Below are 13316 nucleotides of genomic sequence, written 5' to 3'. Positions count from 1 at the left end.
GGACGGGGGGACACGTGGGGTCATGAATAGGACACAGGGGTGACACATGGGTGGGACACACGAGTGGGACACACGGGGGAGACTGCTGGAGGACATACGAGTGGGACACACAGGTGGGACCATGGGTGGGACACGGGTGGGACCATGGAGGGGACACAGATGGGACATGGGTGGGACCATGGAGGGGACACAGAAGGGACATGCATGGGACACGCAGGCAGGACACGCAGGTGGGACAAGGGGAGAAAACACTCCTGGGACACAGGCGGGTTTGAGGGGGGACACAGATGGGACTCAGGGGTGGGACTGTGGCAGGTCAAAGAGGGGACACACAGGTGGGACATGGATGGGACACATGGATGGGACATGGACAGGACACGTGCGTGGCTGTTGCGGTGGGGTTTGGGCACGTGATGCCCCCGCGGGACACAGGACGGGTGGGTGGCACTGGGGGCTGTGACAAGCAAGCCCAGCCCCATGTCCCCTCTGTCCCCTCTGCGTGTCCCAGGCCCTCTGTGCCAGCGCTCCCCGCTCGCCCTTCCCCATCCCAGCTCCCGCTCTCTAATCCCATCCTAAATGTGTCCCCACACGGGGACAGCCACTGGTGCCATGTCCCCATTCCCCGGGCTGAGCCGGAGCTGGGCCGCCCGCCAGGCTGGGGGGACAGGAGGGGACAGGAGGGGACAAGAGGGGACAGGAGGGGACAGGGGGGACATCCCTGTGGCGTCCCCAGCGTGGAGCCGGGATGGAGGGACGAGCAAACCCCAGATGTGTGACACCAAACCAGCCACACTGGAGCCCTGGCAGAGGTGCTGGGGTGATGCCCCCCTAGCCCGGCCCCCCTTGAATGGGGTGGGGGGTCCATGGAGCCCCCCCGGCCCGGCCTGGCCCCCTGAGCCCAGGGGACTCTGAGGACAGTGTGAAGTCAGCAGGGTTAAGGGCAATAATTCTGCCGTAAGCAGCTTTCGGCCGCTCCGGCCCATGTGCTCCCGTGAGCTTAGGCTGGACACCGCTGTCCGGCACTGCCACTGTGGCCACATCGTCCCCACTGTGTCCCCACTGTCCCCATGTCAGCCCCCACACAGGGCTGGGAACCCCAAACCGGCCGTGGCCAGAGCTGGGGCCCTGAACAACCCCAGAACCAGGACCCCAAGAGACCCCAAAACGAGTATCCCAAAGGACGCCAGAGCCAGAACCCAGAGTTGGGACCCCAAAGCCAGGACCCAGAGAGACCCCAGAGCTGGAACTCAGAGCTGGGACACCAAGGGACCCAGAAGCACGACCCTGAGAGACCCCAGGATCCTGGAACCAGGACCCTGAGGGACCCGTGAGCTGGGACGCAGAGCTGGGATCCTAAAGCCAGGACTCCAAAGCCAGGATTCAGAGCCAGGAGCCAAGAGCTGGGAACCCGAGGGACCCCAGAGCCAGGATCCCGAACAACCCCAGAACTGGGATCCCCAGTGACCCCAGACCCAGGGCCCTGAGGAAGCTCAAAGCCAGGATCCAGAACCAGAACCCTGAGGAACCCCAAACCCAGGCCCCCAGAGCCACGACCCCAAAGCCAGGACTCCAAATCCAGAACCCAGAGCCAGGACCCCAAGGAACCCTAGAACCAGGACCCTAAATGACCCCAGAGCCAGGACCCTGAGGAGCCCCAAACCCAGGACCTCAGAGCCATCACTCCAAGCAACCCCAGAGCCAGGACCCCAAATCCCGGGATGCAGCTGCCAACCAAGCCGGGTCTGGGGGTGCCCAGCAGAGCCACGGCCAGGCATCCCTGCCACATGCATCCCAAAACCAGACCTAGAGAGAAGCCACAGGCCAGTCCTTTAATGCAGGAGGGGACAGATGGGGCTGGGAACCCCTGGCACTTCGGGGTGCCCGATTCCATGGATCCCATCCACGTGCTCAGGCCTCCTTGCCATCCTCCCCAGTGCTGCGGAGGGGCAGATGCCACCAGTGAGCCGGGATTGGGGACACTTGGGAGCCACAGCTGGGGAAGGGGACCTCCACGGTGACAGGGGGGGTGGCACCTACCGCAGGCACTGGCAGAAGCGGATCACGGCCTGCTCCTGCTCCGGAGTCTCGATGGAGCCGGGCCGGAGCCGCCGGATCTCGCGGATGGCGTCGCCGCCAGCCAGGTGCCGCTCCTTGCACAGGTAACAGGCCAGCAGCGTGCCCGTCCGGCCGTAGCCCAGCATGCAGTGGACTGCCACGGCCTGGACACAGGGACACGGCGGGTGGGTGGCACTGCCGGGCCCCCCCGTGCTCCCCATTCACCCCCTGGGTGACAGGCAATGCCCACCTTGGCACTGCCTTCATCTCTCATCTTCTCTCACCCCCTCTCTTCATCTTCCCCTCTCAAAGTGTCACCCCCTGAGGTGTCACAGCCCTACCACAGGTGTGTGTCCACCCCCAGCTGTCACCCCCCCAAGGTGTCATTCCCCCGAGGTGTCACCTTGCCAAGATGTCACCCCCTCCAAAGTGTCCCCCCCCCCCCCCACCAAGGAGCTATCCTTCCAAATGTCCCCCCCTCAAGTGTCCCTCCCCAAGTATCTCCCTCCCTGCAGTGTCACCCCCCCGAGGTATTGCCCCCTCAAGGTGTCACCCTGCTGAGGTCTCCCCCCACCAAGATGTCACACCCTCGAGGTGTCCCCCACCCTGAGATGCCACTCCCCGGTGTCCCCCTCGTGTTCTCCCCGTGGTGTCCCCTCAGGTACCTCCCCATGTGTCTCCCGCAGGTGCTCCCCTAATGTTCCCCCCCTGGTATTCCCCCCAGTGTCACCCACGCTCCCAGCTGTCCCCTCCAGCTGTCCCCCCACGGTGTCCCCCCGAGTTGCTCCCCCAGGAATCCTCCCCGGATCGTCTCCCCCGAGGTGTCACCTCTGAGGTGTCCCCTTAACTGCCCCCCCCGGTGTCCCCCGGTGTCCCCGGCCGTACCTCCCCGCGGCCATTGGCCTCCTCCACGATCTGCAGGAAGCTCTGGATCTGCTCGGGGCTCGGGGGGGTGAAGTCGGGCACGCGGAGCCGGTGGAGCTGGATTTGGGGACAGCAGCCGTGGTGGGGCGGGGCCCGCTCGCTCAGGGACACGAGGTGCCGGACCCCGCGCTCCCGCAGGTACCGGTAGTGGCCCGGCTCCCGCGGCATCGCCAGCCCCGCCAGCCGGCCCTCGGCCACCCACGAGAAGTTGGGGGGCTCGGATGCCCCCATCGCCTGTGGGGACAGGGGACACGGCTGCTCGGGGGACACCATTGCCAGGACCCCCAGGGCAGACCCCCTCGGATCCCCCAGGGCAGGACCCACAGGAGCCCCAGGTCAGAGCCCCCAGGTCAGGATTGCTGGGACCCCCAGGGCAGATCCCCTGGCCAGCTCCCATCCACGTCAGAACCCCCAGGTCAAAACCCTTGGGGCCCCCATTTCACACCCCCAGGACCCCCCAGGTCAGGCCCCCAGGCCCCCCAGTACCACCCACCACAGAACACGGCCATGCCCCCCAGGTCAGGACCCCCAGGACCCTCTGGCCACGACCCAACTCCTGGGACTCACAGTTCAGGTTCCCTGGGATCCCCTGGCCAGGACCCCCCACATCAGAGCCCCCCAGGTCAGGACCTCCAGGATCCCCAATATCACCCCCAGGAGAACATGGCCAGGCCGCCAAATCAAGTCCATGGAGACCTCCCAGTTCAGGTCCCCCAGGAACCCCTGGCCAGGCCCCCTAGTTCAGGCCCCAGGACCCCCAGCACCCCCTCCCCAGTAAATTAGGCCAAGCCTCCAGGATCTCCAGGATCCCCAATACAACCCTCCCCCCCCACCAGAGAAAGTGGCCAGGCCCCCTGGGACCCCCAGTTCCGTCCCTGGGACCCCCAGTACCACCCTCATGAAGAATTTTGCCAGGCCCTCAGGACCCCCAGTTCAGTGCCCTGGGACCCCCTGACCAGATCCCCAGGACCCACAGATCAGCCTCCCTGGAACCCCCAGCTCAGGACCCCAGACCTTATTACCACCTCCCCAGGACAGCCAGCCAGGACCCCTGAGACCCCAGTTAAGGCCCCCCAAACACCAACCCCTGGAGAACATGGCCAAGCCCCCATCCAGGCCCCTGGGACCCCAGCTCAGACCCCCAGACCCCCCCAACACCATCGCCCTGGAGAACCCAGAACGCCTCCAGGACCCCCAGTACCACCCCCAAAGCCCCCTGGCCAGGACCCCTGGAACCCCTAAATAAAGCCCCCAGACCCCCCAGCTCAGACCCCACACATCAGGACCCCAGGACCCCCTTGGCCCCCCAAAACCACCCCCCTGGAGAACCTGGCCAGATCCCCAGGACCCCCAAGTCAAGACCCCCAGACTCCCCATTTCAGACCCCCCATGTCAGGACCCCCGGGACCCCCAGGCTCCCCAAAACCACGCCTTGGAGAACGCGGCCAGGGTACCCCAAACCCCCCTGCACCCCCTGGCCAGGACTCCTGGGACTCCCAAATAAAGCCCCCAGACCCCAAATTCAAACCCCCAAGTCAGGACCCCCCCCAAACCCACCCCCCGGAAGAATGTAACCGGGTCCCCCAATTCAGACCCTCCAACCTCATCAGCCCCCCGGGACCCCCGTTCAGCCCCCCGGGCCCCTGTGGCCGCCCAGCCCCGGCCCCTCCCGTCCCCGCGGGCCGCAGCTCCGGGCCCGGGCCCCGCTGGGCCCCGCTGGGCCCCGGCCTCGCTCCGCTCCCTCCGCCCCGGCCCCGCCGCCCCCTGCGGGACCCCGGTGTCCCCCCGGCCCCGCCGTACCGGGCAGGCCGCAGGGGCGGAGCGGGGCCGGGCCGGGGCGGAGCGGGGCCGAGCCGGGGCCGGGCCGAGCCGGGAGAGGCCGCAGCGAGCGACGGAGGCGGCGCGGGCGGCTCCGGGGGTGACACAGGGGAGAAGGGGGGACAGGAGGGAGGAGGGGGACACGGAGGAGGTCGGGGGGTGAGGGCTGGCGCGGGGGGACAAGGGGGGACGGGCCGCCCCCGGCTGCGGGGCCGCGCCGGGACACGGGGCTGAACCTCCGGGACAGCGGGCTGGACCCCCCGGGACAGGGGGCTGCAGGACTGGGGGGCTGAATCCCCCAGGACAGGGGGCTGAGCCCCCCGGGGCTGTGGGACTGAGGCCCCCGGGACACTGGATTGCCACCCCGGGGCTGTGGGACTGACCCCTCGGGGACACGGACTGCAGGACATGGGACTGACCCCTCGGGGACACGGACTGCAGGACTGCACCCCCAGGGGCTCCAGGACATGGGGCTGAACACCTCGGGACTCCAGGACTGTGCCCGCGGGACACAGGGCTGGACCCTCCGGATATGGGGCTGTGGGCCATGGGGCTATAGGGCTGAATCATGGGGATACAGGACAGGAAACGCTGGGGCTCCGGGGCTGAACTCCCCAATGGCTCCAGGACTGCACCCCCAGGGCTCTGGGTCTGAACCCCCGCGGACATGGGACTGTGCCCCACCAGGACATGGGGCTCTGGGACTGAACCCGCAGGGACACAGGGCTGTGCCCCCCAAGGGCTCCAGGACTGCACCCCCAGGGCTCTGGGACATGGGGCTGAACCCCCAAGCTTGGGGACACCCGACAGTCCTGGCCCTCCAAGGTTCTGCCCCAACCCCAGACCCCGCCGTGCCTGGGGGCTGCCAGGGGTGCATGTCCCCCATGGCACTACCTTGTCCCTGTCCCCAGCTCAGCCCCATGTCCCCAAACCAGAGCAAGGCCCTGATCTGGGAGCAGCCTCTTCCCTCCCTTTACCCCTCACCCTAAGGAGCTTCTGAGCCCTGCAGTGCCTTGGTGGGCCCCAAAGACCACCAGCACCCTAAAAACCTGTTTCTGCATTTATGTGATGTTGGGTGGCTTTGGGGGAGGGGGTTACACAGCAGGGATCAGGGAGAGCCCCCCACAGCCTCAGGGCTTCAGGTACACCTCGCCCACAATCTTGTAGGGGAAGTTCCTCCAGCCAAAGATGGGGGTTTCATTGGGGCGGTTATACATGGCTGCTTTCACCTCCGAGGTGGAGATCCCCATGTCCCACATGTACACGGACGAAATCTCCCCCATGAAGGACTGCTGGTCATTGAATCTGCCCCCAAAGCTGTCCTGGTCCTGCCCCAGCAGGATGGACGCTGGCACTCCCACGGTGTAGCCCCTCTGCAGCCCCTTCCTCGGCCAGGGCTTCCCGTTGAACCAGAACCGCACGATGCCGGTGGAGGATTCCCAGCTGGCGCAGACGTGCTCGCTCTCCTCAAGGCTTTTGGGCACCCTGAAGAGCAAGAACTTGCCCCCTACATAGAGCTCATACCGGCCGGGTCCAGGCTTGAAGAGCCGGATCTCTTTGCTCTGGTTTTTGGTGGCGTAGGAGAAGAGGCTGCAGGGCCGTGTGAGGTCGGTGAAGGACCTCAGGCACACGGTGAAGTTGTTCAGGGGCTGCTCCAGCTTCGCCTTCACCTGCACATAGGCGCTTTGGGACTTTTGGGGGAACACGAACACCGAGCCCACCATGTCTGCGAGAGGCGAGACAGAGGTGGCTGCTCCTGCCATGGCTGGAGGTGACCTCCAGCATCAGCCCCCAGTACGGGTGCCACCATCACAGGGTGGCATGGGGTGGTGAGGACAAGCTGTGGGGAGCAGGGGAGAGCCCGTGTCCCCTCGGTGCCATCCCTACCGTTTATCCACAGGCTGTAGGTGGCCACAGCCGTGCCTTGGGGGCCGCTGGCCGTGCAGGTGTAGGTGCCCAGGTGGGTCTTGTTGAAGGGGCGGAAGAGCAGGATGCTGTTGGGGTGTTTCTGCAGGGGGCCTGGACTCCCTTGCTTCTCCCACAGGTACTCCTGGGGGCTGCACCGGCCCGGGGTCACTCAGGGGGGACACCTGGCATGGCTGTGCCGTGGGGTGGGGAACACGGGGGTGCTCCCTGCCCACACCCAGGTCCGTGCCGTGGGGCAGTGGGAGGGAGGGAGGGAGGGTGGGGGGCCTTACCCGATCTCCCCGGTGACCTCACAGATCAGCATCAGCTGGTGGTACAGGGTGGGCACCGGCGGCTGCGCCCAGATCTGGGCCCTCAGCGTTTCTGCGGCACCCAGAGCTCAACCTGGGCTGGGGGTCACCCTGTCCTGCTGTCCCTGCCTGTGGCACCCCCGTGTCCCTGCAACACCCCAGCATCGAGTCGCTGCCACCCCCCACTGCTGTCCCCCCATTTCGGTGCTCAGGGTGCCCCTCTGGGCTCTCGCTGTGCTGCCATCGTGTCCCCTCCTCCCAGCCTTCCCAAGACCCCTGTGCCCTGCACAGCACCCCCGTGATGAGCTCTGGGTGCCCCTTTTATGGCACAGCCACTGTGGGTCCCCCTGCGCCCCTTTGTGCCCCCCATCCCTCCCTTGCAGAGCTCGGGGTGCCCTTTCACTGCACGGTTACTGTGGGGTCCCCCGTACCCCCTTTTGCCCCCCCCACACCCTTTTGGAGCACTCAGGGTGCCCCACTGGCCCCATAACACCCCCCCCCCCGCATGTCCCCGTGCCCTCCTCTGCACCCCCTTTCCTCATGTCCCCGGGGGGGGGGGGTCCCGGTGTCCCCCCCACCCCTACCTCGTGGGGCTGCGGGGCTGAAGAGCACAGCGAGGATGAGGAGGCAGAGCCGCCACCGTGCCATGGCACCGCCAAACCCGGCCACTGTCACCGCCGTGGGAAGGGGGGAACTCGGAGCCACCCGGGACTGCTCAGGGGCTGACAGGAACTTTGGTGGCAACCCTGACCTTCGTCCCCAGGCCCCAGGGCTGTTGGGCAATCAGCAAGGGGCTGGTGTGTGGGCGTGGGGACAGGCTTTGGGGACACTTCCCCTGTCCCCAAGATTGCAGCCTTCTGGTTCCTGACTCTATATGGGGCTGGGCAGTGCTGGATCCGTGTCCTGCTCGTGCAGGGACGGCCGTGGGGCAGCTCAGGGGGCGTGGGGAGGGGAGTGGGTGCCCCGGGTGTTGGTGGCACTCGGGGGCAGCCTGTCCCCAGCTGGAGAACCTTCCTCGTGGTGGGTTGTAGAGGTGAAGGGGTGCTGGGTGACGGGGAGAGTGGTGTGAGCGATGGGGATGAGGAGGGGACGGGGGGACCGAGGCCACCCCCACCGCAGACCCCGCAGCCCTCAGGCCCTCAGCGCCTCCCGGAGCCGCGGTTTCACCACCACGTCTCCCTTCACCTCGTAGCTGAGGCTGTTCCAGGCCAGCAGGGCGGGCGGCAGGCGCAGGGACAGGAAGGCTGCGCGCATCTTGTCCGGGGACAGCGTCACGTCCCACAGGTAGACATCGGTCAGCTCCCCCGAGAAGGAGTTGTAGAAGTCGAAGCCTCCACCGAAGCTGTCCTGCTCCTGCCCCAGCAGGATGGCGGCCGTGGCCCCCACGGTGTAGCCCCTCTGCAGCCCCTTCCTCGGCCAGGGCTTCCCGTTGAGCCAGAACTCGGCGATGCCGGTGGCGGATTCCCAGCTGGCGCAGACGTGCTCCCAGTCCCCGCGGCCCTCGGGGACGCGGAAGGTGACGAACTTGCCCCCTACGTAGAAGCGGTACTCCTCGGGTTTGGGCTTGAAGAGCAGGATCTCGTTGTCCTGGACTTTGGTGGCGTAGGAGAAGAGGCTGTGGGGCCGGCTGAGGTCGGTGTAGGAGCGCAGGCACACGGTGAAGTTGTGCAGGGGCTGCTCCAGCCGCGCCCGCAGCACCACGTAGGCATCGCTGGGATCCTTTCGGAACACGAACACCTTTCGGTACAGGTCTGGGGACAACACAGGGGACGTGCTGGCAGGTCGGAGCGTCCCACAGCCCACTCTGACTATCCCGGAGCCTTCCGCTGTCCCCCCGGGGTGACTCCCTGCTCCAGCATCCTGCAGCCCCACTGACCGAGAGTGATCCGAGAGCTGCTGCCGCATCCCCCGGGACCTGCCCTGCCCCGTGCTGGCTCCTGTCCCCCCAGCCCGGTGTCCCCCTACCTTCTTGGGCCGCGATCCCCGTGAACCCGGCCAGGACGGCCAGCCAGAGCTGCAGGTGACCCATGGTCGGTGCTGGAGCCGGGCGGGGGCAGCGCTGCCGCCGGCTTTATGTGCCCGAGGGTGGGAGGGGACTGGTGGGGGGGGTTGTGTCCCCCCAGTCCCAGCCTGGTGTGCCTGGGAGGGGCGATTTCATGCCCTGAAGGGACGATTTCATGCCCAGGGTGGGTGATTTCATGCCCAGGGTGGGTGATTTCATGGCATCACGCGGCCATGCCACAAGACCTCGGGTCACCCGCCTGCGCGGGGCTCCCTGGGCGTGTGTCCCCCCCCCCCCTCCCCCCGGTGACAGGGACACCCCAGCCGTGTGTCCACCTGGGTGATGGGGTGGGGACATCCCGGACACTCCTTCCCCCTGCTCTGGGCAAAGCCCCGTGGGAGGGACCTGGTTTGATTTGGGATCATCCGAGGGGTGCAGGGAAAGCCCCCGGCCCCCCTGCCCTGACCCACAGCTCGAGGGCACATCCCGGGCTCTGCTCTCCCCGTCCTGCCCGAGGGGACCGAGATGGAGCCGTGGCACCAGGTGGCCGAGTGTCCAGTGTCCTGGGCTGACCATGGTCTGGGGGTCCCAAGAGGACGGGAACGGGGGAAGGTTTTGCCTGCCCCAAATGATGGTGCCGGGCTGAGGGTGGGGGAGTCCCTGAAGGGCTTTGATGGATCGCCAGGTTTGTGGCCGATGTGGGCTCATTCCGCCCCGGTCCGTCCCCGCAGTTGAGCAGGGATGAGCCCGCCGGTCCTGCAGGGCTTGGCTCGGGCAGAGCGGCCCCGTTGTCGCCCCGCTCCTGTGCCCATGTCACACCCCGTGACCGCACGCGCGCGTCCCTCGTGGGCTCTGGGTGTGAGTGCCCCCGTGCCCCCGTCACAGCTTCCTTAGGAGCTTTTCCTGCCAATTTGGAGGCACGAGGAGCACACGCCCCCCATTTCCCGCCCCCCCCCGCCCCCGTGCCCCCCACCACCGCCCAGTCCCGGCCAGTCCATTCACCGGGCTGGGCGAGTGCCTCTGGCAGTTTATTTGTTGTGTGTAATTCCCACTGGATCCTCTTGGCTTGTCGGGAGAGATGGAAAAAATCCCCTCGCTTCCGAAATCTCCCCCTGGAGCTGGGGGGCGGGGGCAGGGCTGAGCCTCGGGGATCCCCCGGGAACCTGGGGTGACCCCCCGGGCAGCGTGAGGCACCCCAGGGCTTTCTGCGTTGGGAAGTTGGGGGGGCCCGGCCCCAAAGAGGGGGCTGAGACCCCAAGGGAGGGGATAGAGGGTGGAGGGCACCGAACCGGGCACAGAACGGGGGGTCCTGGGGGAGCGTTGGGAGTGGGACAGAGGCTGTGGGGCTGGGGGGGTACTGCAGGGGAGGGGTCTGTGTTGGGTGGCCACGGGTCAGTGCCCAGGGGCAGGAGGTGGTGCTGGGCAGCCAGGGGTCAGTGCCAGGGGACCAAGGCTTGTGCCCGGTGGCCAGGGGTCTGTGCTGGGGGCTAGGGCTGGTGCCCAGGGGTCAGTGCTGGGTGGCCCAGGCTGGTGCGGGAATGGCCGGGGGTCCGTGGTGGGGGCGCAGGGACTGGTGCTGGGGCATCTGAGGCTGGTGCGGTGGGGCCAGGGGTCAGTGCTGGGTAGCCAAGGTTGGTGCCCGGGGGCCAGGGTCCGGTTTCAGGGAGCCAAGTCTGGTGCCAGGGGTCCAAGTCCGGTGCCGGGGTACCAAGTCCGCTGCCGTGGGTCCGTTTGGCTCCGGCTGCAGCCCCCGGAGCTCGGCGGCCCCCGGAGCTCCGCAGCCCCCGGAGCTCAGCAGCCCCCGGCCCCGCCGGCCCCGCGGCGGCAGCGCCAGGCGAGCAGCAGCGCCAGGGGTCCGAGGCCGCAGTGCAGCACCCCCAGCCCCTCGCTCAGCCCCAGCGCGAAGTCGAAGCGCTCGAAGGAGCCGCAGGTGGGCTCCAGCAGCCGGGCCTGCAGCAGGAACTCGCCGGCCAGCCCCGCTCCGTAGGGCACCCAGAGCCCCAGGAAGAGCCAGCTGAGCCCGGCTCCGGCCGTCCAGTTCGCCCTGAGGCGCGGCACGGCCAGCGCGGCCAGCAGTAGCCCCGCGGGCAACAGCAGCAGCAGGCAGAGGCACAGGGTCAGGTGCAGCAGGTACACCGGGGCCAGGATGTCCACGCTGCGCCGGACACAGCTGGTGCCCGCCGCCACGCCGCTGACCAGAGCTGCCGGCGTGGCCAAGAGCAGCGCCACTGCCCACAGGGCCACGGCCAGGCGGCGGCTGCGGGGGTCCCAGCGAGCCCAGGCGGTGCCGCAGGAGCCGCTGGCCACCAGCAGCGCCTGGGCGAAGAGGCTCCAGTGCCACAGGAGGTGCGTGAGGCGACACGGGCCCGTCCCCAAGTGCCAGCCCCACCCGATGCCCGCGGCCAGCGCCGGCAGCAGCGCCGCGAACAGTGCCGTGCCCAGCGCCAGCTGCGCCACCAGCGCGCGGCTCTGCGGCCACCGCCACGCCTGGGGACGCTTGGCCAGGGCCACCAGCAGGGCACCGGTGCCCAGCGCGGCCGCGGCGCAGGTGGCGGCCAGGAAAGGGGGGGCGACGCGCTGGAAGAGGGGACAGAAGTGGTTGTGGCAGGGCGCGGCGTCGTAGTCCACGAAGGTGTCGTTGCTGTCACTGTCGTCGTAGAAGGAGGAGAAGTCCATGATTTCCGCCAGGTCCAGCGAGTCCCGGGTCTCCAGGATGCCGGGGGTCTGCGGGTAACGGGGATGGGCATCAGGCGGGTGCTACATCCCACAGCATCCCCCTGATCCCGGCCATGGGGCCGCCCCCCGCCGGTGCAGGTGCGGGGATCCCCGGGCTGGGCTGGGCAGGGCGGGTTATCAGGGAGGGACACGCTGCGGGCACGGGGGGGCCGTGGGGGCTGCCAGCCGGGGGTGCAGGATGGGGCCGCAGGAGGGACACAGAGCCCAGAGGGTGGGCACAGACCCCGGAGGTGGGCACAGACCCCGCAGAGCCTCCTGTGAGGGAGCCCTTGCCGGCAGCACCTGCTGCGAGCCGCGGTCCTGGGACCCCCCTGATCCTGCTCAGGTCTGGGGATCCTCATGATCCTGCTCTGAACTGGGACCCTCACAGCTCTGCTCAGTGCTGGGGACCCCCGTGACCCCACTCAGCACCAGGGACCCCCCTGATCCTGCTCAGAACCGGGGACCCCCTGATCCTGCGCTGTACCGAGGACCCCCTAAAGCCCACTCTGCACTGGGGACCCCCCTTATCCTGCTCAGAACCGGGGACCCCATGATCCTGCACAGTACCGGGGATCCCCTAAAGCTCACTCAGCACTGGGGACCCCCGTGGCCCCACTCAGGGCTGGGGGACATCCATGACCCCACTCAGCCCCAGGGACCCCCGTGATCCTCCTCAGCCCTGGGGACCCTCATACTCCTCCTCAGCACCGAGGACCCCACGACCCCGCTCAGCCCCAGGGCCCCCCGTGCCCGCCGCCCTCCCCTCCGTGGGGCTGTGACGCCCCAGGGACAGGAACTGGGGGGGTCACTCACCACGGGGACACAGTTGCCCATGACGGTTTCCCACGATGGCAGCGGCTCCTCCGAGTCTGGGGGCTCCGCTGGGCGCTGGGGGTGGCACCCGGGGCTCAGGGGTGGTCACTCGGGGGTGGCCACTCGGACAGGCACCCCCACAGCGGCGCCCACTCGCCCGGGGGTGTCCGGGGGTGACTTCTCCGCTCTCCCTCCCTCGGCTCCGCTCCTCCCGCTCCAAAGGGAGCCGAGGACTGCGGGCAGGAGATAAGAGCTGCCCCCAGAGCCGCCCTCCTGCCCTGCCTGGCACTTTGTGCCCTGCCAGGACCCGGCGGAAGGCAGGGAATGCGGCTGCCGGGAAAGCTGCGGAGCCGCCACAATTTCTCGAGCAGGAAACGATCAGTTCTTGGCAGAACAAGTTAAATTCATTAGGAATTGTCTTTCCAGGCGCTCCGGGGATGCTCCCGGGGCTGGCTCCGGGGCCGGCAGTGCGGAGCTGCATCCCGGCGGTGCCGGTGGGGCGTGAGCCCGGCGCCAGGCACGGGGAGGGCTTTGGGGGGCAGGAGGGGGGTGGGCACTGAGGGGACCCCGCGGCGCCTTCCTGCACCCCTGGAGCATGGAATTCCCCGGCTTTGCCCCGGGAGGAAGGAGGGCCGGGAAGGAAGGGCTCCTGGGGTCATCCTGTGGCATTGGCCCAGCTTGGTGACAGGGCTGGTGGCCTTGGTGGCCTTCGGGCCCTGTGGGAACATCCCTGGAGAGGAGCGGGGCTGGGGGGGCTCCGGGGTTGGGAA

General features: G+C 68.2%; 4 protein-coding genes across 5 annotated transcripts; all 4 read right to left on the bottom strand.

Moving 5' to 3' along the window:
* Positions 1 to 1815: 1815 nt before the first annotated feature.
* DUSP23 (dual specificity phosphatase 23) lies at positions 1816 to 3416 on the bottom strand. Of its 2 annotated transcripts, XM_048288614.1 has the most exons (3): positions 2941 to 3416; positions 2038 to 2219; positions 1816 to 1936 (listed from the first exon to the last, which is right to left on the bottom strand). In XM_048288614.1, exons 1-3 carry the CDS (start codon positions 3250 to 3252, stop codon positions 1909 to 1911), a joined length of 522 nt encoding a protein of 173 aa, XP_048144571.1. In that variant the 5' UTR covers positions 3253 to 3416; the 3' UTR covers positions 1816 to 1908. The 2 variants fall into 2 exon arrangements, with proteins under 2 accessions (XP_048144571.1, XP_048144572.1); XM_048288615.1 differs by having other exon boundaries at positions 1816 to 2219; positions 2941 to 3415.
* A 2428-nt stretch (positions 3417 to 5844) lies between these two features.
* LOC125318131 (mucosal pentraxin-like) lies at positions 5845 to 7680 on the bottom strand. Its single transcript, XM_048288601.1, has 4 exons — positions 7598 to 7680; positions 6996 to 7086; positions 6685 to 6854; positions 5845 to 6523 (listed from the first exon to the last, which is right to left on the bottom strand). Exons 1-4 carry the CDS (start codon positions 7659 to 7661, stop codon positions 5928 to 5930), a joined length of 921 nt encoding a protein of 306 aa, XP_048144558.1. The 5' UTR covers positions 7662 to 7680; the 3' UTR covers positions 5845 to 5927.
* Positions 7681 to 8144: 464 nt separating this feature from the next.
* LOC125318137 (serum amyloid P-component-like) lies at positions 8145 to 9089 on the bottom strand. Its single transcript, XM_048288609.1, has 2 exons — positions 8979 to 9089; positions 8145 to 8764 (listed from the first exon to the last, which is right to left on the bottom strand). Exons 1-2 carry the CDS (start codon positions 9040 to 9042, stop codon positions 8145 to 8147), a joined length of 684 nt encoding a protein of 227 aa, XP_048144566.1. The 5' UTR covers positions 9043 to 9089.
* A 1717-nt stretch (positions 9090 to 10806) lies between these two features.
* On the bottom strand, positions 10807 to 12999 carry ACKR1 (atypical chemokine receptor 1 (Duffy blood group)). Its single transcript, XM_048288409.1, has 2 exons — positions 12547 to 12999; positions 10807 to 11739 (listed from the first exon to the last, which is right to left on the bottom strand). The coding sequence occupies exons 1-2, from the start codon at positions 12565 to 12567 to the stop codon at positions 10807 to 10809; spliced, it is 954 nt and encodes a 317-aa protein (XP_048144366.1). The 5' UTR covers positions 12568 to 12999.
* Positions 13000 to 13316: the final 317 nt, after the last annotated feature.

The sequence above is a fragment of the Corvus hawaiiensis genome, chromosome 29 (genome assembly GCF_020740725.1).
Source record: "Corvus hawaiiensis isolate bCorHaw1 chromosome 29, bCorHaw1.pri.cur, whole genome shotgun sequence".
Lineage (NCBI taxonomy): Eukaryota > Metazoa > Chordata > Aves > Passeriformes > Corvidae > Corvus > Corvus hawaiiensis.
Note: the sequence above shows the minus strand (reverse complement) of the source record. Positions and strands in the feature narration are given on the sequence as shown.